The sequence below is a fragment of the Podarcis raffonei genome, chromosome Z (assembly GCF_027172205.1).
Source record: "Podarcis raffonei isolate rPodRaf1 chromosome Z, rPodRaf1.pri, whole genome shotgun sequence".
NCBI classification, from domain to species: Eukaryota; Metazoa; Chordata; class Lepidosauria; order Squamata; family Lacertidae; genus Podarcis; species Podarcis raffonei.
In genome coordinates, this window is record NC_070621.1 from 26,206,916 (window position 1) to 26,233,231 (window position 26,316).

General features: G+C 41.5%; 1 protein-coding gene across 4 annotated transcripts in view; it reads right to left on the reverse strand.

The window, feature by feature from the left end:
- COL4A5 (collagen type IV alpha 5 chain) overlaps nt 1-26,316 on the reverse strand; it is a 136,965-nt gene that overhangs the window by 13,195 nt on the left and 97,454 nt on the right. For 3 of the 4 annotated variants that reach the window (XM_053373882.1, XM_053373881.1, XM_053373883.1), the window contains 11 exons: nt 25,448-25,615; nt 24,301-24,390; nt 23,297-23,446; nt 22,822-22,920; nt 20,811-20,900; nt 20,247-20,386; nt 14,917-15,043; nt 13,642-13,722; nt 10,221-10,319; nt 10,046-10,096; nt 9,133-9,318 (listed from right to left, as the gene is read on the reverse strand). In XM_053373882.1, the coding sequence (XP_053229857.1) occupies nt 9,133-9,318; nt 10,046-10,096; nt 10,221-10,319; nt 13,642-13,722; nt 14,917-15,043; nt 20,247-20,386; nt 20,811-20,900; nt 22,822-22,920; nt 23,297-23,446; nt 24,301-24,390; nt 25,448-25,615 (1,281 nt within the window). The remainder of the gene's footprint in view (nt 1-9,132; nt 9,319-10,045; nt 10,097-10,220; nt 10,320-13,641; nt 13,723-14,916; nt 15,044-20,246; nt 20,387-20,810; nt 20,901-22,821; nt 22,921-23,296; nt 23,447-24,300; nt 24,391-25,447; nt 25,616-26,316) is intronic. The other variant, XM_053373884.1, reaches the window with a different exon arrangement.

Here is a 26,316-nt window from a genome sequence, read left to right on the forward strand (position 1 = left end):
GTGTTTGGAATGAACTCGTTCGGTTTAGTGGTGTTCACTGAATTAACTCAGAAACCTCTACGCTACATGGTTATTGTTTTTGTTTGTTACTATGTTACATGTTTTGTATCGCAAACTGCCTTGTGGTTCTCAGATGAAGGGTGGTATAGAAAACAAACAAAACAAATAAATACACCTGAAAGAAGTTCCCATAATTTTTGGGTGAACTGAATGTGAATAAAGTTTGTTTTGGGGTAGAAAATGATTTCTAGCTCATCTTCAAGTTCATTCATTTAAGTGATTTTCTGCACTTTAGGCACTTTCGGCCTTTAAGCTTAAAGGATGTAATTCTTGCAGGAAATATACTAAACAATTCAATTGTTTGTGTATTTTGCTGTTTTCTTATGTCTTCTTAAGTATATTATATACTTCAGCACAGCAACTTGGAACATTCTGAAGCCTGGAATCCACACACTGAACTGAACCAGTTTGCTTTGTAAATGCATGAATGCGACCTGGATTTTGTTCCCTATTGAGCAAGAACTAAATCCTTTAAAAAATGGACTTTCTGAGCTCTGGTATGGCCTATGCTAAAGGGCCATCTTCCTTAGGGTTGTGGGGAGATGTATTTCCATGCTCCAGATGGAGCTCTGAAAGGACCTGGCTGTTGGGTCTTGGGATTCTGTTGCCATCTCCTGCCATGTACTAGACAGGCTTGCAATTTTGAGTTTTCACAAGGAAGTCATTTCAGATTATTAGCCTCACCTCTAATAATCACACCCATTCACCCAAATTCAAATCTTGTTTTTCTTTACACAGTCAACTTAAAACAAAGCACTGAAAAGGTATGGCCTTTCAGCAGAGGTGAGGAAGCTGGTGTCTTCCAGATGTTGTTGGACTACAACTCCCATCAGCCCCAGTCAGGTGGCCAAAGATCAGTGATGATGTGAGGTTGTAGGTCCAACAACATCTGGAGGGCCACAGCTTCTCCATTCCTATCTCACAGGTGGAGGGAATTGGGACTGAATCCTGGTGCTCTTGGTGATATTTTCAAGCATGCAAACTTTTCAGTGTTTTGTGGACTCTCACAACCTAGATTGGGCAGAAACCACTTGGGGGGTCCAGCTGAAAGGAACGGGAATTGAACAGTGCCATGGTGAAGCTAAAACGACACTTTCAGTAGTATAGAGAACAGGTACACTGTGAGAAACAGGGACACATTCCATTGTAGACTTCTCCTGTGTTTGTATGACTCAGGACAATTTTTCATGAGAATGTAAGATGTAGGAATGAGATTCTCAATTTATTATTTTAGCCACATTGATAAATACAAGATCATCATTAGGTAGTAGCAGCCTCAAAAATAAAATGTAGTTTGTATCTTAAATGAAAGTTATAAAAAAAAGTAAGAGATATCTTTACTGAAATATGTAGAAGAGCATATCAGGTGGAATTTACATATTGACAATATATTAAAAACATGAAATAGATTGTGAGGAGTGGGGAAGGTATTTAGTGGGGACTTGGCAATTTTCTCTTTGGCAATACTGGCTAATTAGTTACTTGTTATTAAGAAGCCTTTTTAGATTCCAATATCTCCTTCACCATGTAATACTGACTGGGGAGGGGCACAGACTAAACCCCAAAACCTAGCTTTCACGTTTATTGTAGAATTCATGTCAGTGGGAAAGCTGTTTTTGAAGAAAAACCAGGATCCAATACTGGACACATTAGTTGATACAAGTGCAGCTATAGGGGATTAATCACAATTCTTAAAACATTTGCAGGGTTCAGACATAATAATTAGTGGTGTGTGCATTACCATTTCTCCTCCTCCTCCTCCTTAGAAGCTTTCACTTCCATTTCCAATTAATCACTCTATAGCATTATTTCCAAACCCTAAACTGTGGTTAATCTTAACTATGGTTTATTTCAACAATAAACCAGGATATTGAACTTGGTTTTATTTTAAAGGAAAACATAGTTAAGTCCAAACACAAGGTTGCCTGGTTTTAGATGTTATGCTAAACTGTTTTTAACAAAAAAAATGGTGGGGAAAGTTTTTAATTTCATCTTCACAACCAAGCTGAGGCACAGGTGGTGTGTGGTGTGTGTGCATGAGCGTGAAGCTTCACCAGGCTCATTCATGAAACAATAAACAACTCTCTGATTTACAGTCAAAATAACATTTTAAACAACCAATGCAATGTAGTTAAGCAAACTGACCAAGGTAAGAATCTAACCTGGAGGACCTGGAAGGGTCAGAGTTCACCAAAGCCCAATGATCGATGTTAGGGGGGGATAGCAGACACCACACAGTGCAAAATAAGATTATTAGTTAGAAGTAGTACAGAAGAGATATTGATACTAAACAGTGCAAACCATTTCACCAGCATATTTTGTATTTACAACACAGCAAACATGCATACAAGGAGAATGCCCCCCAGGTCAGTATACATAAATAAAAATATGGGTGTATAACTTAGCATAATTTATATATAGATATACAACTTATTCTGGTGATTAGGCTGCTATGACCAATGTGAAGCAATCCACTGAATCTAAAACTTTGTTGACGTTCTGGTTTTAATAATGCAGCCTGAGGCTTGCTATCTATTAGTTCTACATAAACAAAGACAAGTACTATTGCAACCATTTCACTGACAGTGCTGCATGAGGGGGCAACCTGGTTAAAATAAGTTTGCCTGTGATCTTTCCATTTGCATCGTAAGGGGAGGCAGCCTCTTCTTGGACCACCAAAGTGCTTCTGGGCAACAAAATGATTTAGAAATTTGAGGGGGAAAGCAAAGTAATGCAAGGCTTGATATAAAATTAAATGGATAATCTAAGCTCCAATAATTTCTCATTCATGAGCAGAACACTGGTTAATTATTAATATTTTGTATTTGTTAATATTCAAATATATTCATGGTTATACAGACATACCTCGGGTTGTGAACGCAGCGGGTTGTGCATTTTTGGGTTGCAGACCGTGCCAAACCCAGAAGTACCGTAACAGGTTACTTCTGGGTTTCAGCGCTCATGCATGCGCAGAAGTGCCAAATCGCGTCACGCGCATGCGCAGACGCGGCGCTGCAGGTTGCAAACACTGTGGGTTGCGAACGTGCCTCCTGCACGGATCACGTTCGCAACCCGAGGCATGACTGTAGCTGAATACAACTGAACAGTATCCAGCTACCCATAAGCATTTATTAATATGATTTAATTACTTAGTTAATAATAAGATTAATAATATTTTTTAAAATAGCACAAGGGCCTATTTACTGTGTACATCTATTAATATTTAAATTATCATTTCCTGCTGATACAAATTCCTTTTTCTTCTGTTATGCCCTCAACACAGAACATGTCAGTGAAATATTCCAAAAATATACATACTCCATGCAACGTTCAATTATAAAACAGAGTTTATATATGCATATGTAAGTTTTATCTCACTCATTCTTTCATTCTCTTTCTCCTTTGACAGTCATATTATATTAATATTAAACAAAAGATGAGGCTAATGTAAACATTTTAGAATATAATAGAATGGAAGTTTTGCTATGGCTTTAAATAAGGACAATTTCAATGGTTGGTCCATGTTGCCCTACCAGGGCACTAAGTATGGCTTCTCAACTATCTTTTTTAAAAAATTTTTTAGGTCTAATTGTAGATTTACTCAACCACAGATGGTTGCTATATTAATTTAATGCCTGGAATTAAAACAGTGTTTTTTGGCTGGGGTGAAGACATTTTGCTTTTTAAAAGCCATCACAGCAAAACTTTCAAGACTTCATCCAAACACATCCAATTCTTAGGTGTATGCCAAGTCATTGCTATTCTATGGAACAGTGTTAGAAGCATTTTAATGAGGTCTGACTAACACTACATTAGAACAGAACAGCAACAATGTTCAGTGAAATCAGAGCAGAGAAGCAGGTTGTGGAAAAACAGCACAGCCATTTGCAAGTCTACTAATGAGTTCCATGGGATTTACTTCTATGTAACTCTGTATAAGACCAAAGTCTTAAGGCTGTTACAAACAAGGTACGCAAGGTTAGTAAAATAAAATAAGTTCAACTACAATACGTTAAAACAATATCTACTTATTATGGGATCCATAGAAATAGAACTTTGAGTCGCCTGTTTAGTAGCAATGGTTTGGGCACTGTCCTGAAATTTATCCAGGAGTAGTGTGCAGAGGGATAAAACACACTTTGCTACAGATGAGCAAAAGGTATAGTCTTAACTTTTTTCTTTTATATTAGCATCCTGCTTCACTGCAAAATCCTCATGAAATAGTAGCAGGTTGAATATCAGGAAAGCAGAGGATCAGAGTAAGTCAGTTTACACAAGGCAGTTCAATACAATAAGGATACATAAAGAGACCAGTGCTATTTAAATTAATTTTAAAAATCTGCAGTCAAGGCTGAGCACTGAGGTAATGAAGTCTGCAGAAAACATAAAACCATTCCAGATGGTGAAATCCTATCTTTTCAGACAGCGTGAACTAGTAGGTAAGTGAGGAATCAATTCTGACCATCAACAGTTTGGTTTTGGTAAAATATCAGAAGCCAGCTTATGCACAAACCCTGCTCACTAAGTGTAAGAAACAGCAGGCGAACTGGCAAATGGAGGATCTTTATTCTTCTAGTCTAAAAAAGGGGTGTTTGTCCTGCAATTTTCAAAGATCTCAGAAGCCCTCAGAAGCTGCTCTATAGTAACTCGGAGCAGAGCTTTTTAGTGTGGCTGCTCCTGTTCTGTGGAATAGCATTCCTGTTAAGAAGCAAAAGGCACCTACTTTTTAGAAACAACTGGAGACCTTTCTTAAGCTGGATAAATGAGTCTTTACCATGAGTGCCCACTGGTTAGGGATTTAGTTTTGTTTTAAATATATTTGTTGTTCTGTGTTTTTAACTGTGTTTTTACCCCTGACAGGATGGCTCAGTTGGTTAGAGTGTGGTGCTGATAATGCCAAGGTTGCAGGTTCGATCCCTGTATGGGACATCTGCGTATTCCTGCATTGCAGGGGGTTGGACTAGATGATCCTCAGGGTCCCTTCCAATTCTATGATTCTATTCTATGACGGTTTCACTTGTCTTATGTGTGAATCGCCTTGAGATGGTGGGTTACAACAGGATTAGTAATAATGATTAATTATTGTAATAATAGCAACAATAATAGGAGCACACAACCTTGTGGGAGTGGTCTTGGGTTACACTGCCCATGTGAGCAGTGCTTTTGTGCCGAGAACATGTCATTGGAATTAACCAAGTCAAAAAATGGAAAGGGGATGTTTGGTAGGCCATGATCCGAAAATGTGCATATAGGAAAATTGGGAGTAAAAATCTATAAAAATACTTATAATAAATTACAAAAAACAGGGTGATATCCAACATTAGTTAATGGGTCTACAAAGAATATGACCAACACTGGATGACACCCACACACAATCCACCAAGACAATATTTTAATTGTCAAAAGGCTTTAAGTTTGATATGCATGTATAGCACTGGATATGTTCCAAATAAATTTCTCATACATAAAGTATGCCAAACTAGCTCAGTGCCAGGTTAGTTCTATAATGGATATGATGTTTGGCAAATGATGCTGTTATCCTTTCAATCAGACTTCCAAGTCTTGTAAACTGCAAGAATAACCCATAAAATTGTTATATGGCCTCATGTTCAAGTGACATGTTGAGTTGGAATCAACATTGCAAGATATTTGCCCAAGCCCTGATAATGTTCTCCATGGGTAGCAGAACTGTCAATAAGAGTCCTGCACTGACTGACAGTGTAGTGTAGTGTAGTGGTTAGAGCGCTGAACTAGGACTTGGGTTTGACTCCCTACTTAGTCATGAAGCCCACTGGGTGACTTGGGCCAGTCTCTTGCCTTATCTAACCTCACAGGGTTGTTGTGAGGATAAAGTAGAGAGTCGAATAAGTTTGTATGCCACCCTGAGCTCTTTGGAGAAAAGGTGGGATATAAAATTGATTACTGTTATGTAAGGTTAATGACTTGGCATACCCATCCTACAGACTGAGATATTTGTTTTCATCAAAGAAGTACATTCAAGGGCATGCAAAGTTATCACACTGGAGTTAATGAGCTAACCTGTGGCACCTGGAAGGAGGGGACCAAAAGTTCACCAAGGCCATCATTAGAATGGGGAAACATCAATATGGTTAGATATGTCAATAAGTTAAACGTTTTCACAGTGATCCATCTAAAATTCCTTCTTGTAAATTATGAATAGACCAAACTATTATAATCCATAGAATTTTTAAAACAACTGATTAAACTAAAAGAGTTTAGTTTTGTAGGATGGGATGAAATGACACATTAGGAATTCTCACATCAAAAAGCAAGACCATGTAAGAACTGGAGGAAGTCCTTTACTGAATTATGTTATCAATTGCAAGAACTCATCTAATTATCTACAATTATAATGAAGATCAATAGAATGTTTGATGTATTACAGTATTTTAATATTTTTTTGGAAGCCGCCCAGAGTGGCTGGGGAAACCCAGCCAGGTGGGCAGGGTATAAATAATAAATTGTTGTTGTTGTTGTTATATCCAATGCATCCATTGATCTTTGTCCAAGAAACATAATTACACTGGTCAACTGCATTGTGATAATATATTACAGCAGTGTGGGGGACCTTTGACCTTCCAGATGTTGCTGAACTACAACTCCCATCATCCCTTGCCAATGCCATGCTTGCTAGGGCTGATTGTTGTAGTTCAGCAACATCTGGAAGGCCAACAACCCCTCACTCCAGTGTTACAGAGACAGTATTTAAACCATTCCTGCCCATTCAGGAGTCCTAAAATGTGGATTGACTTGAACAGTATAACAGTTTGGTCTACCCAGACTGGGACATGCATGGTGGAGTGAGATGGATGTTTCATGTTGTACAGTACAGTCCACATGCAATACAAACCAAGATGGTGGGAACAAAGCCACTGAGCCATTACTGGTGTTTTCCCATCAGTCACTACCTAAAGAGGCTCCTTCTCTCCTTCTCAGTGTGAAACCAATTTAGGCTCGTATCTGTTTTACTCAGGATTATGTATACTTATTTGGGGAAGGAGGTGATGGTGAGGAAAACAACATTTTCCGCCAGGGTAAATCAAATTCTCCTGAATCCATAGGAACTTGCCTATCAACGAAGATGTGTTCATGAGGCTCCTATCCAAGTGCCCCCACCTTTAGAAGTAAGGGAGCAATACTCAAGATCTGCCGGGATGAGTGCAGCTTGAAATAGGTGGATCTTTGGTTGAGCCTGGGCTCAGCCGGGGTTCCCAGCTCAGCCAGAGATATGCCAGCGTAAGTCCTCCACCCTGGCTCAACGAGCTGAGCTGAGGTCCCCAAAGTCCCCCCAAAAAAGTGTGGCGGGGGAATGGCAGAGGTGATTTACCCCTATTTCCCCTATGTATGCAAAGATTGGTCACATTCTGGCACGAAGTTAAGATTTGTTTATTTGTCCAGGCATGTTAACTTTTGCAGGATGATTAATGCTAAAGCTGCTGTGTTGTTTTCAGGTGCTATATTTGTTTGATGGTTGTTATTTTACAATTTGGTCTGCTGCTTTAATTCTGTGCTGTGTACCCTGGCTTGGTGTCTGTACTTATGAAGGGCAGGTGATAAAATATCTTTAATAAATAATTTCTGCTAGCAAACAACAAGTAATTCCCACCCAAATCTGACTCCCAACTGTTGCACATTCTGTTCTGCCCGTTTCCATTTCCTGAGGTTCCATCTGGCTTTGCCCAGACATTTTTGAGTCATAGTGGCTTATAAAAATGTCCTGGATTCTATCTATTTAAACCTAAATCCTGTTTTGGTGTGGCACCATTGTCAAACAGAGCCAGTGTGGCACAGTGGATAGAAGTTTTAGACTAGGGACTTGGGAGAGCAGGGTTCAAATTCTCTGGGTGGCTTGGACCAGTCATTGCCTCCCAGTCTTGTTTACCTCACAGGGTTGTTGTGAGGATAAAATGTGGAGAAGGAGAACCATGTACACCACCATGGGAGGAAAGATGGGGGTATACATGTAATTAATTAATGATAAACCAATAATGCTTAATTACTAAGTAATAGAACACACACCTGTCTGCCATTTAGAAAACCATGATGGTAAATGGCTACAGCAACAACTAGGTCATGGTTTGCCAGCTCCACTTGTTGTCAGTTTTAATGGAGTATTTTGGGGACACAGAAAACAGTATGGAAGATATATTAGCTTTCCCATCTTTTGCCAAAGAATGTTCCAGTCATTATAGAAATTTTTGTTGGACACCCAATATCAGCTCAGTGGCATTCACCCATCAAATGGGTATTATCAGTTCCAGAATTAGTACATGGTAGGTCAGCAAACAAGACGAGAGGGCATAGAAGGATGAAGATGATGCAGGGGTGTACTGAATATCCGTTGGGAGTTGTGGGACGTGATGGAGCATGGATGAGCATACATGACATGAAGATGAATGAAACCATGATAAATTCTGATCATGCTGTGCTGCTAACATGGATTTGATTTTCATAGGTCTTGCGGACAGTGCATATTATTATGTTGTTGTGCACAAGATGGATTTGTTTTATCATGTGGCACCATGGTGCAGGCATGTTTGGCGGATGCAATTAAAAGTTGATTTGGGTGCTTGGCTGGATGATTGCCGTGATGACATGCGGAGGCTTATTTCAAGTTTGCAACATTTTGCAGACAGGTTATCAGTTAGGTGGTCTTTTGTTTTCACTCTTGACATGGGTACCTCTGGTTACTAACTTAATTTGTTCCGGAGGTCCGTTCTTAACCTGAAACCATTCTTAACCTGAGGTACCACTTTAGCCAATGGGGCCTCCCGCCGCCACGCGATTTCTGTTCTCATCCTGAGGTAAAGTTCTTAACTCGAGGTACTACTTCCAGGTTAGCGGAGTCTGTAACCTGAAGTGTTTGTAACTCAAGGTGTTTGTAACCCGAGTTACCACTGTACTTTCAGGTAACCTCTCATGGTAAATTAAGGATACCCAGAAGACATCAGGTGAGTGTATTGCAATTTCAGCCGAACAGTATACAAGTATACTGTTCCAACAGACCAATAACCTGTCAGCAAAATGTCTGTTGAATTTTCTCTTTCTTACCTGGCCTCCCTGGTATGCCTGGTTGCCCAGGGCTTCCCTTAGGCCCTTCTGAAGGTGGTCCTGGCAGCCCTGGAGAGCCAGGGGAACCTGGAAGGCCACGGAATCCTGGACCGCCTGTTTCTCCCTTCAGACCAGGGGCTCCTGGAGGTCCTGAGGGTCCAGGTAAACCTGAGTCACCCTTTTGACCTGTTTAAGGGTGGGGGAAGAGAAGAGAGCATGTTTATAGGTGCACTGCAATGTTTCAATTATCAATACTGTATACTAAAGGCAGGCAGACATCAAGCTTGCAGGACCTACATGTCCCACCCCTGGATCCTGAGATCCATTGGGCGGAGGTAAAGTGCAAAATAGGGATCTGAGGCACACAGAAGAAAAGCTTACCCCAAGTGAAAGCTGGTCCATTAAATAGGATACTGCCCCACCAATCATAGTCTGTGCCCACCCACCCATCTTCTTTCTTGCAACCAGTCAGAGGCTTTTCTGCTAGTCAGTGACTGTGGTCCCACCCAGTGCTTTTTTTCTTAAAAAAAATGTTAAGGGGTACTCTCATTTTCCTACTCATACTGAAATACTGTCCCTAATTGAGGCCTAACTTAGAATCACAAAATGTTTAGGGGTATGCATACCCCGGGGCCCCCCGGAAAAAAACACTGGTCCCACCTACTCTGTCCATTTCAAAAGACACCAGCTGTAATTTCTTATACCAAGTCAGATTATGTGTTCATGTTACTAAGAATCATCTCTTTTGAATAGTAATGGTTCTCCAGATTCTCAAGCAGAGGTCTTTGCTACCTGATCATTTTTTAACTGGAGAAATCCATGATTGAACCTGGGACCTTCTGCATGCAAAGCATGTGTCCTGCCACTGAGCTATGATCCCCCTCTTTCATGAATGAAGAAAAATAAACTTTGCCTGAGAGTCCTGGGAGTCCAGGAGGTCCGGGGCGTCCAAAACCTGGTTGACCTACAATGCACAAGCACCATATACAGGTTAGTTATAGATCTGTGAATGCAGTACTTGCTGCCAGAGGCAAACATTTGTATCAGAAAGAGAAAAGAAAACATTGTAAGAGATGGAAGGTGCTGACCTGGTTCGCCTTTCTGTCCTGCTGGTCCAGGAATGCCATCCCGCCCAGGCTGTCCTTTTTCCCCTACAAGGCCGGGAGGGCCAGGGTGGCCAATGTCACCTAATAAGAGTAGAAAGAGTATATTACAAATATTGGATTTCATTACTGATCCTCATTTTATGACCAATGGATGCATTCTGAACAGCTACCAAAATAATGAGGACATAGGCATGGCCTGCTGGATCAGACCAGTGGTCCATCTAGTCCAGTATCCTTTCCTGGCAGGGGCCAACCAGATGCCTGTGGGAAATCTGCAGGCAGGATACAAGCACAACTTCCCCCTCCTATGGATTCCAGCAACTGGCATTCAGAAGCATTTCTCCCTCTGCCTGTGGAGGCAGAACATAGGCATGGTGGTAAGTAGCCACTGATAGCCTTGTTCTCCCACGAATTTGTCAGATCCTCTTTTAAAGCCATCTATGTTGGTGGCCATCACTGCCTCCTGCAGCAGTGAGTTCCATCATCTTCACTATGCGCTGTGTGTGAAGAAGCGTTTTCTTTTCTAGTGTCTATAAGAGAGGGAGAAAAACATTTCTCTGCCCACTTTCCCCATGCCAGGGCGTAATTTTATAAACTTTTATCATGTCGCCTCTTACTCACCTTTTTTTTAAACTAAAAAGTCCCAAACACTGAAACCTTTCTTCATAGGGGAGAGCCACTCCATCCCCTTGATCATTTCTGAATGCTTTCCAACTCTACAATATCCTTTTGGAGGCGAGGTGAGCAAAACTCAGTATTCCAAATGTGGCCGCGCCATAGATTTGTTTATGATCCATCTTTACCTTAAGACCATTTGCTTTAGCGATCAAAACATTCCCCTTACTTTGGTATATGCAGAGAACTATAAAACCTACTTGAGGGGTGAAAATGCTCAGTTCCATCCATGGCTGGATTAACAGCATTTTATAAGAGCCAAGTAATCTACCGGTACTTCAAGATAGCTCACAAAATTTGCCCTTGGATTTGACAGTTCTCAATCTTGTTTCTGGGGTACTGTCAATGCATTACTTATCCATCAATATTCCCCTTTAAAAATTAAGGATATTGGTTTTTTAGTTTTTTAAAAACCCTATAATATATTAGATTTGTTTCAATAAAACATTATAGTCCTCTATTACCCTTACCAACGCCTACTGGCTGCCCTCTACGCTCGTGTCTTTTGTTGGTGTTATAGTATTTTCATTTCTGATGTTCAGTTGCTTGGTGTATATTGCTGTTACATGTGCAGTTTGACTGAGTTCTTATAGATTCATAGAGGTGGAAGGAACCTCAAACACCATCTAGTCCACCCTGGCTAACACTGGAAACCTACTGCTACAGCATCTCCAGTAGAAGGACTATCTAGCTTCTGCTTAAAAGTCTGTAACAAAAGTGGGTCCATCACTGTCCACATCTCCCCCTGTTAAACAGCTTGTACCACCAGAAAGCTCTTCATGTCTATTTCAGCTAGTTATGTCCAAATCAAAAATCTTTATTCTTATGGTCAATGACCAGCATTAAGAGTAATGTCCATCCACTTCAATGGGTCGTTGGAGACAGCCCATTGTTTGGGCTCTTGTCCAGACTAAACATATTCAGCTCCTTCAACCTTTTCCTCATAGATTTGGTCTTCAGGCCCCTCATGTTTTTGTCACCATTCTCTGGCTATATGCCAATTTGTCAACAAGCTTCATAAACTGTGGTGCCCGGAACCTGACACAGTACTCAAACTGATCTCCCCATCTCCTTTCACTTTTGATAAAGATTGCTGATGCCACCAATTCAGAGCACACAAAAAAATAATCAAAGCTTGGTTAAATAGCAGCACACAAAGGAATTCTGATATGATCACACCATTGTATCATAATTACTTTGTGTTCTGCAATTCAATTCTTGTGCACATGGTCAAGTATGCCTCAGTAATCTGTTAAAAAAGAAAAAAGACACAAGCTGAAAACTGTAGCAAACTGCACATGCCAGTTAAAATATCGATTTTAGAAATTCCCCAATTTAAACCAGACGGCAGCAGCCTTTGAGTATGAGGCAGAAGGAACCCAGAACATAATGGAACAGAAAAAATAAGTTCATTTCTGTTTCCAGCTTAAGCTCTGAAACTACTATACTAAATAAGCTTTCTATGCCTTCAAATTTACTCTTACTGAATATCTAAACTCTCTAATGTGTATAAAACGAGTAAAGAACTATCAACAGTATTATTTTATTGTGAGCATTAAATATCTCAAAATGACTGAATGATTCACATCTTTCTTCCTCCCACACACTTTTTCTGGTTCATGAAGGTTGAATTCACAAACAATGGTCACGGTCTTCTATAGTGTTCATTGCCACAAAGACAGGTTCTCTCTTGGTAGGATATATTGTGATCACAATAATGCATTTATCAGGGAGAAATTTAAATGGTTAAATAGCTCTATTTAACAAATGAAACTCAGCATCAAGTTGCACTTAAATGTTTTAACCCATGACATCAGTTTGTATGAGCAGTATTTGTTAATGTATCAATCTATTTTTTAAAAAAGGTAAAGGACCCCTGGACAGTTAAGTCCAGTCAAAGGAGACTAGGAGGTTGTGGCGCTCATCTTGCTTTCAGGCCAAAGGAGCTGGCGTTTGTCCACAAACAGCTTTCTGAGTCATGTGACCAGCATGACTAAACCGCTTCTGGCACAATGGAACACCGTGACGGAAACCAGAGCGCATAGAAATGCCATTTACCTTCCCGCCACAGCAGTACCTATTGATCTACTTGCACTGGTGTTCTTTCGAATTGCTAGGTTGGCAGGAGCTGGGACAGAGCAATGGGAACTCATTCCATCGCAAGGATTCAAACTGCTGGCCTTCCGATTGGCAAGTCCAGAAGGCTCAGTGGTTTAGACCACAAGCGCCACCGACAATCTATTGTCTACTAATAGACTGAGAGAAATCAAAACCACTGGCTTCATCTGTGGAATCAAAATTGGGATTTATTCTCAAAATACTGAATCCTTATTCCAAATCATTTACAGGTAAGGTATACTAACTACCTGTCACCTGCATTTGCATTCAGGAAAAGGGAAAACATTTCACAAATTTACACGTCTCTACTAGAACTCCCTACATAATACTGTTGTGATATTGCTGCCTGATTACTGTTTAAAGGGCCAGCACAGGGTTTTTTTGGGGGGAGAGGTAAAAAAAGGGGGTGCTACACTCATATTTGGTACAAGTGCCATGGGTATGCCAGCACACAATTGCTGCCATTAAAGGAATGTTCATAGTTCAAAAACAGGTAAGCTTTGCACCTGCATCTTCTCAGCACTCAAAGTAGTGGGGAATATGTAACAATACTTTTATTTGTAATTAATTAAAAAGAAGATTAACAGATATTACACCTTTAAACACATACCTGGAGGCCCAGGTGACCCTGGAACACCTGGATTACCTGGGGGTCCATCAATACCTTTTGGTCCTGGAATACCTGGTGTACCTGTGAAAACAGAGTTTATGCAATGCTCGTCTTTTCAAATACAGCTATGTTGATTCTCCAGGTAAAGCCTGTCCAAAGCAGCTTTCACAACAAAGCACAATAACAACTATAAAGAAACATTCTTCTGTAAAAACCACAAAGAGCTGTAGATAACAACAACACAATTTAAAAATACAAACAGCAAAGTAGGAAGGAAACTGTAGTACCTGGTGCAAGAATTGCAATTCAGGCATGGAAAAAGTGGCAAAGCAACGTGATGTTAAAATGTGGTGCTTTTGATTTTATGTATCTTTCTTTACAAGAGCAAATATGTAAAGGAAAAGGAAAAGGCATTTCTGCCTTTGTCTATGGGGCCTTAATAACAGTCCTATTTGTTTTATGATGTTGACAGTGTATACACGCCAATAAAAAGGGAAGCATAAACAGGGCCGGATTAACCAGAATGTTATAGCCTTAGGCTCTCAAATTTCATTAGGCCCTTCAGTTTCCCATTTCAACAACAATGTCAACTGGTGTCCTTGGGCCCTTGTTCTCAACTTTGCCTCATCTTCCTTCTAGGCTGTTGTGAAAATAAAGAGGAAGAAAAATCTATTATGCAAGTCTGCCACCATGAGCCCCACAGAGGAATGACACCACACTTGACTGCCACAGCCAAAGTGAGGGAACGGGGAAATCAGTGGAGACAATGATTTATTGTTTGAATACTTTGATTTGAGCAGCTTTGTTAATTTTAGATCATTTTGTGACTTTATGATTTATCTACGTTAATATACAGTATATACCACGTAGGGCCTTCCCATCTATCAGCCTTAGGCCCCACAGATCCTTGCCTGAAAGCAATCAAGAGTTACAGCAATAACTGAACATAAACACTCCATGTATTTCCAACCACATCTGCTGAATAGTGTTAAAAAGGTGAGTTAAAAAAGGGCTTGTGTTATTCATTTGTATCAAAAATTATTTATTTTTATTACTATCATTTAATTATTTTACCCCGTTTCATTTCATTGGATTGAACCGATGTCAATGCATCTTTACAATTTTTCTTTTAAATTTTATATATAAATGTTATATATAAATTTTATATATGCATAATCAGGGAGGGAAAAAATTACTTGTTCCAGGAGCTGAAGTGTGAGAACCATGGAGGAAAAACAGAAGAAATAACAGTGAAATTCAATGGAAATTAATTACCTGGGAATCCGGGGAGGCCAGCATCACCTTTTGCACCTGGGCTGCCAGCTAAACCAGGCAGCCCAGGATTGCCAGGAGAACCTTTGTTGCCAGGACTGCCTGTATATCCAGGCAAACCAGGGTCACCCTAGGGGAAAAAAAGGAAGAAGGGTTTATGCTTGACTGAGGCAAACACAACTAAGGCCACATTCACACTGTTCATCTGAAGCACTATGATACCATTTTAAACAATCATGTCTTCTCCCAAAGAATTATGGGAGCTGAGGTTTGCCAAGGGTGCAAAACCACAATTCCCAGAGGTCATTGGGAAGAACAATTGGTCATTAAATCACTCTGAACAAACTGTAGCCCAATGAGGGAAACGGGGGTGGGGGGGTTCTCCTAACAACTCTAAGTACCCTTAACTATACTTTCCATAATTATTTGGGGAAAACCCTGGCTGTTCAAAGTAGGGTCACAGTGTTTTTTAAATGTATAATGTGAATGTGGCCTAAGAGTATTGTAAAAATTTCAGGACTAGCAAAGAGTTGGAATACCAGGAGGTACCCTTTCCCACGCCTCCCTGTGCCATTCCAGAAGCCAATTTCATCAGAAGATCTTCATATTTTCCCACTCTCAGTTCTTTTCACTGTATACCAAAAGTGAACTCATTCTCCAAGTGTGGGTATCTATGTGTCTTCACCAACATGTCAAAGAGCAGTCTTCTCCCTAGCCTGGTGCCCTGCAGATGCTGTTGGACTTACATGTCCCATCAGCCTCAGCCAGCATGGCCAATGGTTAGGGATGATGGGCAAAAGGTTAGGGACAGCTCCACAAGGAGGAGGCATCAGCAGGCTTGAGGAAATTCCAAGGTTTACAGAAAGTGGACTATGCTTAGTGGGCATGGGAGATGGAGTGTGCTGATAGTAGCAGCAGCAGCAGCAGCAGCAGCAGTAGTAGTAGTAATAATAATAATAATAATAATAATAATAATAATTAATAATAATAATAATTTATTTGTACCCCACCCATCTGGCTGGGTTTCCTCAGCCACCTTGGGTGGCTTCCAACAAAGATTAAAAATACATTAAAATGTCACACATTAAAAGCTTCCCTGAACAGGGCTGCCTTCAGATGCTTTCTAAATGTCAGGTAGTTGTTTATCTCTTTGATATCTAATGGGTGGGCATTCCACAGGGTGGGCGCCACTACCGAGAAGGCCCTCTGCCTGGTTCCCTGTAGCTTTGCTTCTCACAATGAGGGAACTGCCAGAAGGCCCCCAGCGCTGGACCTCAGCGTCCGGGCAGAACGATGGGGGTGGAGACGCTCCTTCAGGTATACTGGGCCAAAGCCGTTTAGGGCTTTAAAGGTCAACACCAGCACTTTGAATTGTGCTCGGAAACGTACTGGGAGCCAATGTAGGTCTTTCAAGACTGGAGTTATGTGGTCTCGGCGGCCGCCCCCAGTCACCAGTCTAGATGCTGCATTCTGGATTACTTGTAGTTTCTGGGTCACCTTCAAAGGTAGCCCCACATACAGCACATTGCAGTAGTCCAAGCGGGAGATAACTAGAGCATGCACCACTCTGGCGAGACAGTCTGCGGGCAGGTGGAGGTGGTAGACAGCTTCCCTGGATACAGAATTGACCTGCATCTCCATGGACAGCTGTGAGTCCAAAATGAATCCCAGGCTGCACACCTGGTCCTTCAGGGGCACAGTTACCCCATTCAGGGAGTCCTCCACACCAGCCCGCCCCTGTCCCCCAAGAACAGTACTTCTGTCTTGTCAGGATTCAACCTCAATCCATTAGCCGCCATCCATCCTCCAACTGCCTCCAGGCACTCACACAGGACCTTCACCGCCTTCACTGGTTCTGATTTGAAAGAGAGGTAGAGCTGGGTATCATCTGCATATTGATGGACACCCAGTCCAAACCCCCAATGATCTCTCCCAGCGGCTTCATGTAGATGTTAAAAAGCATGCTGGAGAAGACGGAACCCCACAAATGAGGGCCCAGGGGTCTGAACACTCACCCCCCCCACTTTCTGGACACAGCCCAGGAGAAAGGAGCGGAACCACTGTATAACAGTGCCCCCAGCTCCCAGCCCCTCTAGACGGTCCAGAAGGATGTTATCGTTGATTGTATCAAAGGCCACTAAGAGATCCAGCAGAACTAGGAAACGGCTCTCACCTTCGTCCCTAGCCCACCGGAGATCATCAACCAGCGTGACCAAGGCAGTTTCAGTCCCATGATGAGGCCTGATTCCTGACTGGAAGGGATCCAAATGGTCCACATCCTCCAGGTGTGCCTGGAGTTGTTTAGCAACCACCCACTCAATCACCTTGCCCAAGAATGAAAGATTTGAGACTGGGCAATAGTTGGCCATACTGGCCAAGTCTAAAGATGTTTTTTAAGAAGCGGTTTAATGACCGCCTCTTTCAATGGGTCTGGGAATGCTCCCACAAAGGGAAGCATTCACCATCCTGCAAAGCCGATCGCCCAGCCCTTCCCAGCTTGCTTTTATTAGCCAGGATGGGCAAGGATCAAGGAGACAGGTGGTTGGTTTCACGCGTCCAAGCAGCCTGTCCACATTGTCGGGGGTAACGGATTGAAATTGATTCCATGCAACTTGACCAGACAGGGCTCTAACACTCTCCTGCCCCGGCTCTGCATAGACGGCATAGCTGGCTGGCTTGAACGATCCACACTCCATTTTACTGCTGGACTCACTTTTTTGTGTATTGCTTTATTGCTCTTCACTATTAGGTACTATCCTTTGAACGCTGTGATGGAATAACCCATTTGGAAGCCAATCTTGGGTAGAAAGCAGGGTATGTTTATATAAATTGTAGAATATCCTATATTGTAGATGGAGAGGAAGCCATAAAGTGAAAAGGGGCTTCATCATTTTCCATCTCTCTTACTGACATCTCAAAGTATTATAATATCCCCAGTCCCCTCTACCCTATAAAAAGCGTTCAGAATAGCAGATTGCATGACCTAAGGAGAACAGCACAATATAATTCAAAACAATAACTATTAATTGCACATTTATGCAAAATTCAATTACAGTGGTATCTCAGGTTACATACGCTTCAGGTTACATACGTTTCAGGTTACAGACTCCGCTAACCCAAAAATAGTGCTTCAGGTTAAGAACTTTGCTTCAGGATGAGAACAGAAATCATGCTCTGGTGACGCGGCGGCAGCAAGAGGCCCCATTAGCTAAAGTGGTGCTTCAGGTTAAGAACAGTTTCAGGTTAAGTACGGACCTCCGGAACGAATTAAGTACTTAACCTGAGGTACCGCTGTAAAACTATTTAGTATAATTAATTCAACAACAAAAAACTTGATCCAATGATACCAGCTTTTGAAAGTCTGACAGTCATTTGCACCTCCAGCAACCCTGCTGCCCCCCGCCTTGTCCCTTTGGTAATCCCATTGTCCCCAGGGGGCAGTACCACCCACTTTGGGACCCACTGGTCTACACAGAGTATGGCTAATGCTAGCTATCACACTGTTATCTTTTCTTAGACTTTTATATATTTAAAATTGTAATGAAGAAAAAATAAATTGTGTTATGTTTCATGGGCCATAACCAACTTCATCTGATGCATGGAGTATTGTCCTAAGTTGGCAAATATACAAACGTACATAGAGAATGAAGGCTGGAATAGTGTTAGGAATGGGGCCAAAGGAAAAAAAAAGATATGCAAGTGGCACACCCTGTGATATTTCTAAGTAAAAGTATTCAAGATAGATGTGTAGGAATAGAAGGCAAAGAGTTATTGGACACCATCTGTTGCAAGGCCTTCAGGCTCCATGGCTTTCACTCGCTCCCTTCTCTCCCCATGTATGTTACACATGCCAACAGATGATCACCCATAATACCATAGGAAGAGTCCAGCTGGATCAGACCAAAGATGTATCTAGTCCAGGATCCTGTTCTCACCATGGCCAACCAGATACCTATCCAGATGATGTGCTCAACAGCACTCTCCTACACATAATCCCCAGCAACTAGTATTGAGAAGCATGCTGCCTCTGAAACAGCAGATAAATGAGCCTTCATGACGACTAGCCATTGATAGCTTTATCCTGTACAGTGGTACTTCGGGTTACATACGCTTCAGGTTACAGACTAGTACCTTGGGTTAAGAACTTTGCTTCAGGATGAGAACAGCACGGCAGCAGCAGGAGGCCCCGTTAGCTAAAGTGGTGCTTCAGGTAAAGAACAGTTTCAGGTTAAGAACAGACCTCCGGAACGAATTAAGTACTTAACCCAAGGTACCACAGTATGAATTTGCCTAATTCTCTTTTAAAAGCATCCAAGCTGGTGGCCATCACTGCCTCTTCTGGGAGCAAATTCCAGTTTTACTATGTGCTATGTGAAGAAGTACTTCTTTTTGTCTGCCCTGAATCTTCTAACATTTAACATTCAGCTTCCTTGGAACTAAAAAGCTTCACTTCATCCTCCTGATGAATTGGGCTCTAATCCATGCAAATTTCTGCCACAATAAAATGTTTACTCTTTCAGATGTCACAAGACTCTTTTTTGGCAACAGACCTACACAGCTTTCCCTCTGGTGTATGATTCTATGTTATTTTTGCATGCAGTGCATGTGATCCAAAAGCCCTGATGGAAACAGGGTCTCAGATGTGCGCGCACAAAGATGAGTGTGCATGCATGTGCAGAGTGTTCCCACAGCAAAGAAAAGGCTCTTTCGTGAGCAGAAAAAAAGAGTTGTACTATGTGCTGAATGGGACAGGAAGTTCTTTTATGCACCAGAGCCCTGCAAATTGGATCCTACAAGAAGAAGTGATGGCTTCCAACTTTAAGAGAGGATTAGATAAATTCATGGATGGTATGACAATGAATGGCTGCTAGCCACAATGACTATGTGCTACCTCCACTGTCAGTGGCAGGGTGCCTTTGAATGCTAGTTGCTGGGAATCACAAGTAGTTTTCAGCACAGGTCCTGGTTTTGGGCTTCCAACAGGCATATGGTTGGTGACTATGAGAAAAGGATGTTGACTAGATAGGCCAGCAGGACTCTTGTTAGGTTCTTAAATTTTTCTAATAGAGGCAAGCAAGTGCACATCAGTATTGGTATGCTTGAGGCACATCAATTTCAGTGTGTACTGGATTATGCCCACAATAATCCTATGATGCAACAGGAATCCATTATGGCAGCAAGCAAACCTTTCCCCTACATTTGTTCGTTTTTCAGAATCTGTTTCACTTCTGCCAGAGATGGTCAGAGGCAAAGAGCTGGGTAGGGTATTGGAGTCCTGCCCTTGTACATTAGAAATAGTGCTCTTAATTTGAAATAACATTTTGACAACATACCTTAGGGCCAGGGGGCCCTGGAATACCGATGTCTGATAGGCCTGGATCACCCTTGTCTCCCTTCAGCCCAGGAAACCCGGGCTGGCCAGGCTGGCCAGGCTGGCCTGCTATGCCTTGGAAACCTTTTTGGCCTGGAGGACCTGCCCAAAATATTAAAAAGAAAGTTTTGCAATGGCTTCTAAAGGGCTCAGTTTGCAAACTACCTATCCAGATTCAATATCTTTGAAACTGAAGGTGGGGGGGGGATGCTATAAGCAGGGTTTGCAAGCACAATAGAATATACTTCTTTTGAAAATTGCAGAAATAAAGGACCCTAGAAAATAAGTAAGAGTTGCTCTATGTTTTGCTGCTCTGTCCAAAGTTGTCCAAAGTTCCTTACAGTATGGTATTTAATTAATGAATCAGTCAAATGTACGCATGTTAACTCAGCAGCAAATAAAGTATCTAATGAGGCTTAATCTCCAGATATGTTTTAGAACTGCAGTTTAATCCCCGCCCCCTTACTGTCCAACAAACCAATAAACAGCTAAACAACCCAGGAAGAAAAATGCTTTAAATAACTACCTGGAAGTCCCATTTCACCACTGGCACCTTTCTGTCCAGGAGGTCCAGTTGGTCCTGGTGGTCCAGGAAATCCCAAGTCTCCCTTCGGGCCTAGAGAAGGCACAATCATCATAATCAGCTTGCTTCTAGGAAAATCATTTTCCCCATCAAAGACACACAAAAAGAGTCTAATACATTTATTATGGTGTAAGTTTTCATAGACTAGAACCCACTTCATCAGATGAAGTGTTTCTGATGAATTGTGAACAGCAGGGCCCAAATGCTGTGAATACTGTGATTTTTTAATTCAAAGTTCAAATACACACAGTGACCATTATTAACAGAAATTGACAACAAACAATATTTTCTCATGTTTGCTATGATAACTGAGTACCTGAATTGGAGAGAAAACTTTTGTCTTAACTGAGCCTTAAAGTAGAAATCCATCTTAAACTGGTTTTTGTGTGTGAATGAAATAATTTGTTAAGGAAGTTGTATGGACACTGTGAAAAACATGCATGGGTGAGCAGTCTGAGTTCATAAAATGTTGCAAGAAAGTGCCCTGGATGTGTAATTGAGAAGCCATGTATTTGAATGTGTATCATACATTACAACTGTTTATCAACAACTGTTCCTGTTTCCTAGTCCATTTCTTTAAAAATCACTTCCCTGGTTTCGGTCTTTGATGGATGCCTTGTTAACATTTTCTTAGAACGACTAACTAGAGCTGATGTTTTCTCATGATTTATCACCCTCCTCAGAGTCTCTAGAAGTGCAATCTCCATGTGAGGAGGGGTTGCATTTTCTCTCTATTGCCCATTAGAAGAAAATGCATTGCATGTGAACTCTTAAGTCACCATGCACAGCCTGCCATTTCACAAACTGCAGCTATCATGATACACTTTGAACTGCTAATATACTATGGGGCACTTGCCCTAGCTGTGTTGAGCTTGTCTTTTAAATAAGCAGAAGGCAGGCAGTTTAAATATAGCAAACAGCTGTGCAGTGGAGCTGTCAACAATGTGTAATAATGGGGACATTTTAAAAGGAAAATAGGAATCTGCCTTCTCCACAGTCAGACTGTTTACCCTTCCAGCTCTGTGATAGCTATAAGAACAAGGGTGTTAATGCAGGTTATGCATACCCCAATTTTCAACTGCAAAATGTTGGAGGATATTGGTATATCAGCAGAAGATCCTTTATATTGTTAATCATAAGACTTAAAACTAAGGACTGTGGAACGTCATGATTAGCATTGGCTTAGTAGGGTGGGCCATGATGCTTCTAACAATATACAGTGTGGTTGGCTGAATAATTAATTGCTTGCATGGTTTTAACTTAACAAAAAAATGCAATAAAAGCCTGCTGGGTGAGGCTAACAGCCCATTTTGTTCTCACTGTGGCCAACTAGATGCTTGTGGGGAACCTGCAAGCAGGATACAAGCAAAAGAGCACTCCCCGCCACTGGAGTTTCTAGCAACTGGTATACAGAAGCATTAGTGCCTCTGACTGTAGAAGTGACTAGTAGCCACTGACAGCCTGATTCACCTTGAATTGATCTAATCCTCTTTTAAAGCCATCCAAGTTGGTCGCCATCACTACCTCTTGTGGGAGGGAGTTCCATATGCACTGTATGAATAAGTACTTTCTTTTATGTGTCCTGAATCTTCCAACATTCAGCTTCATTGAATGTCCTCAAGTTTTAGTGTTATGAGAGAGGGAGAAAAACATTTCTCTATCCACATTCTTTATGCTACACATGATTTTATAGACCTTTGCTTTCCTCATATTCCTTAGTTACTGATAAATAACCAACATCCAATTGCTCAATAGGTAAACATGAATGACTCTGGCAACATTTCTAGCTCTTTTAGGAGCAGGCTAACCACAGCAAGATGTACAGGTGTAAGTCAGTCAAGCCAACATCTGTAAAATGGTTTGAAGCCAATGCGATATTTTGGTGTGCATTGTCTTCATTGATGATCTTGTGGTCACACAGCACATGCACATTTACACAAGCCATCTTCCTTACCTGGTAGTCCAGGTATCCCTGGCTGTCCAACTAGTCCAGGAGTCCCTGGGTCACCTGGGGTGCCTGGGTAGCCCTTCTGCCCTGTTAAACCAGGAATACCTTCAGGCAAAGAGAAAGAGAGTTTTATTTATATTTAGGTGCACAAACAGAAATATGTTAACAGTTCCAACAGCATCATCCAATCAACCAAGCTAAGGGCCACTGCACATGGACCACAAATCCATTGGTGCATATTCACTCACATATATCATGTGATTATCTCCACAGCTGAACTTGTGAATGTGCTTTTCCAGTGAGAAAGATTGCAGAGCAAAAAGAAAGACGGAAGGAAAAAAGGAAGGATTGATGCAGCCAGAAATTAAATCGAATTGTTGCAAGGATTGGGGCATGGGGAATGTCCCTTGGTCTGAAAAGAGCTGAATGGTACCAAACAGTATTACAACAGGAAGCAACACAAGAAACACAATTATCTCACCAGGAGCTCCTGGATCTCCTTTTTCTCCTTTAGTGCCCAGCTGCCCTGGATCAAATGTTCCTGGAGGTCCAGGCACGCCTGTCTCACCTTTGCTGCCTTTTTGCCCTGCTGGTCCTGGACGACCAGGCTGGCCTGGTAATCCATCATTGCCTAAGCAGTGTCCAAACAAGAGAGTATTCATCATTGTTTCAGTCTACATTGCAAAACATTGTGAAACAGGTGTTTGCATGGTCAAAGCATTTGGTATAACACCAAGAAACCAAAAGATACATTGACTAAAATGATATTTTATCATTCTGTGCTTCCTCCAAAGTGCTTGGAGTTGGAGGTGGGCAACCTCAGATCCAGAACTGACTCACCGTTCATGGACTATTTTTTAACAAGCGGTTGGGGCCACCAAATTGCCAACCATCTAATGTCAGGTTATTCATATTTTAAGGCTTAGTCCTAGAGCACTAAGATTGGAGATACACTCACTACTTGATCTTCAGCAGAAAAAAAGATTGAACTTTGATCTTTGCACTTAGTGACTACAGGTGGGCTTGGTTTAACCAATACAGCCTTAGGGGCCAAATTCAGAGATTTAGTGGGTCTACTTAGGCCCATGGGCCAGGAGCCCTCCTTCTGGCATAAATGGTCACTGCTACCCTACCCATTTTGTTTTCACTAGAACCATGTGAGCTAGGTATGGGGCAAAACCACCCAATAAGCTTCATGGCTCACTGGGGATTTGAACTCAAGTCTGCCCTGGTCCTAGTCTAATACTCTTATTACACACAAAAATTCAGGCCATGAGGTGCTAAAACTATTTTTAGGTTGCCAACACTATAACCAAATAATGTACAGAGGGAGACAGAAATCAAATGCCTTCCTCTTATATATGCGTGTTAAACAGGAAGTAAACTTGAACTTCCAGAATCTTTAAATGACCAGTTCCACATTCCAATGCTGCTTTACCTCTATGGCTATAAAAATGTAAAACAGTAAGGTAAAGGAGCTCTTACCTTTCATGCCAGGAAAGCCATTCCTGCCTGGGGTTCCAGGGGAACCTTGGGGACCAGGTGCACCCATCACTCCCATATCACCTTTGTTACCTAGATGCACGGAATTACCAGTTTTATTCTGAGCAAAAACACACACACCCCAAAAAAATTCACTGCTTTCTTTCCTATAGGATTAAACTGGTGAATCAAATCAGTCTATTGCACTAAAGCCATCTATTGCAATCCAAAAGCCATTCTCTCCTGCAAGCAAACACAATGTCTTCGTCTACAGAATAACTCTAGAAGAAGAAAGCTCCTAGGACTTGGCTCCTAAATGTGCAACTTTTCACAAGTTCAAAAAAGCATTCAGAATCCATATACTGGAGTTTAGCTGGAACAGTTTGAACTACAAGTTTGTGTATGCAAAACAACAGATTTGGAGGAAGAAAAAAGCAACTCTTTCCACTTATAGATGCCACATGCATGCATTGATACAGGCACCACTGCAGAAGAGGAATGCCCTTTTCAGAGAGGCATTCAGGGAGAGTGCTTTGCTAAGTAGTCACCTGCCACCCATGGAAGCACTCAATGGGGTGAGGTCGGAGCTAAGCAGCTGAACTGGTGGCACAACCGCCAACACTAATTTAATGCTCTCACCACTGCACTCCCAAACTTATAATTGACCTTTCCCTATCCCTGCCCAAGTAAGGAGCAGTGCCAGAGGAGAGCTTCATCCCACCACAAGCCCCACCACTGGAAGTATGTACATGCAAAACAATCATCTGTAACAATCAATCAATCAATCAATCAATCAATCAATATCTGTAGCACAATTAATTGACTGATCATGACAGTTGTCTTATTTCCCAACTGTTCATCTATGAACTAGATCAGCTGCACATGACTTCTGTTATCATGAGGCCCTGAAACTGAATTTATCTCTGGTTTAGGCTATCAGACAGCAAAAGCTTGAAATGTTCTCAGTTCTTCACCAGTGAACTAGGTTTCGATAGCTTGGTTTTACACAAGCATTTACTTGCTTCCTACACATCAAGCCATCTCTTTAAAGCAGACTAATTCATATGGAATTGTTATTTTCTACAAGTAAAGCTCCACATGGATGCAAACAGTGTCTACACTATGCAGCTGATAGTGTAAAAGGATTTACCTGGAATTCCTGGAAGTCCATCTCTTCCGACTGGCCCAGGTGAACCTGGAGGTCCTGGGAGACCGGGTGATCCAGGAAATCCTTGAATGCCCCTATCTCCTGGAGGACCGGGAATGTCAAATCCTGGTGAACCAGGATCTCCCTTTTCACCTGGTATGCCCTGTAATCCTAGGCAAATATGATTAGAAAACAATCCTTTAGCAAGAAACAATTTCCAAAAGGTACTGCAGAGCAACTTGTATGGGCAAGAGAAGCAGGGGAATTGTTGCAAACTACGTCATATACATATCTTTATATTACAATATGATTATATTGCAGTATAGAGTTGACTTGTTGCCTTCATTCAACATAACCTACGGCAGAGCAGGTCTGTGATAAAAACAAGGGCTAGGACAAAGAGTATAAAATATAAATTAAAATTGTCCAAGTTAAAAAAGGGTTTTTTTAAGAAAAAAAGGAACCAAAATATAAATATACTGTATTTTTTCATGTATAGCATGCCCCCATGTATAAGAGACCCCCTATTTTGGGAGACTGCAATTCAAGAAAATGTGGGGAGATTCCCCAGAGTTGTTGAGCTTTTTTGGGGGGGCACCCAATCCAACAACAGCCCTTGCCACAGCCAACAATCACCCGCCCAATCACCACTGATAATCTCCTGCTTGCGGCTGCAACCAATCGCCCGTCCCCCCTCTGCACTATTCATGTATAAGACGAACCCCCCATTTTTAACATACTTATAAAATAAAAAAGCCTCATCTTATACATGGAAAATACGGTAAATAAAATCAAAAGTTAACAAACACACAATCGGGAATTTAGAAATCAGGAATTCAAGACACTAGGTCTAAACAAACTGTTGAACTCTC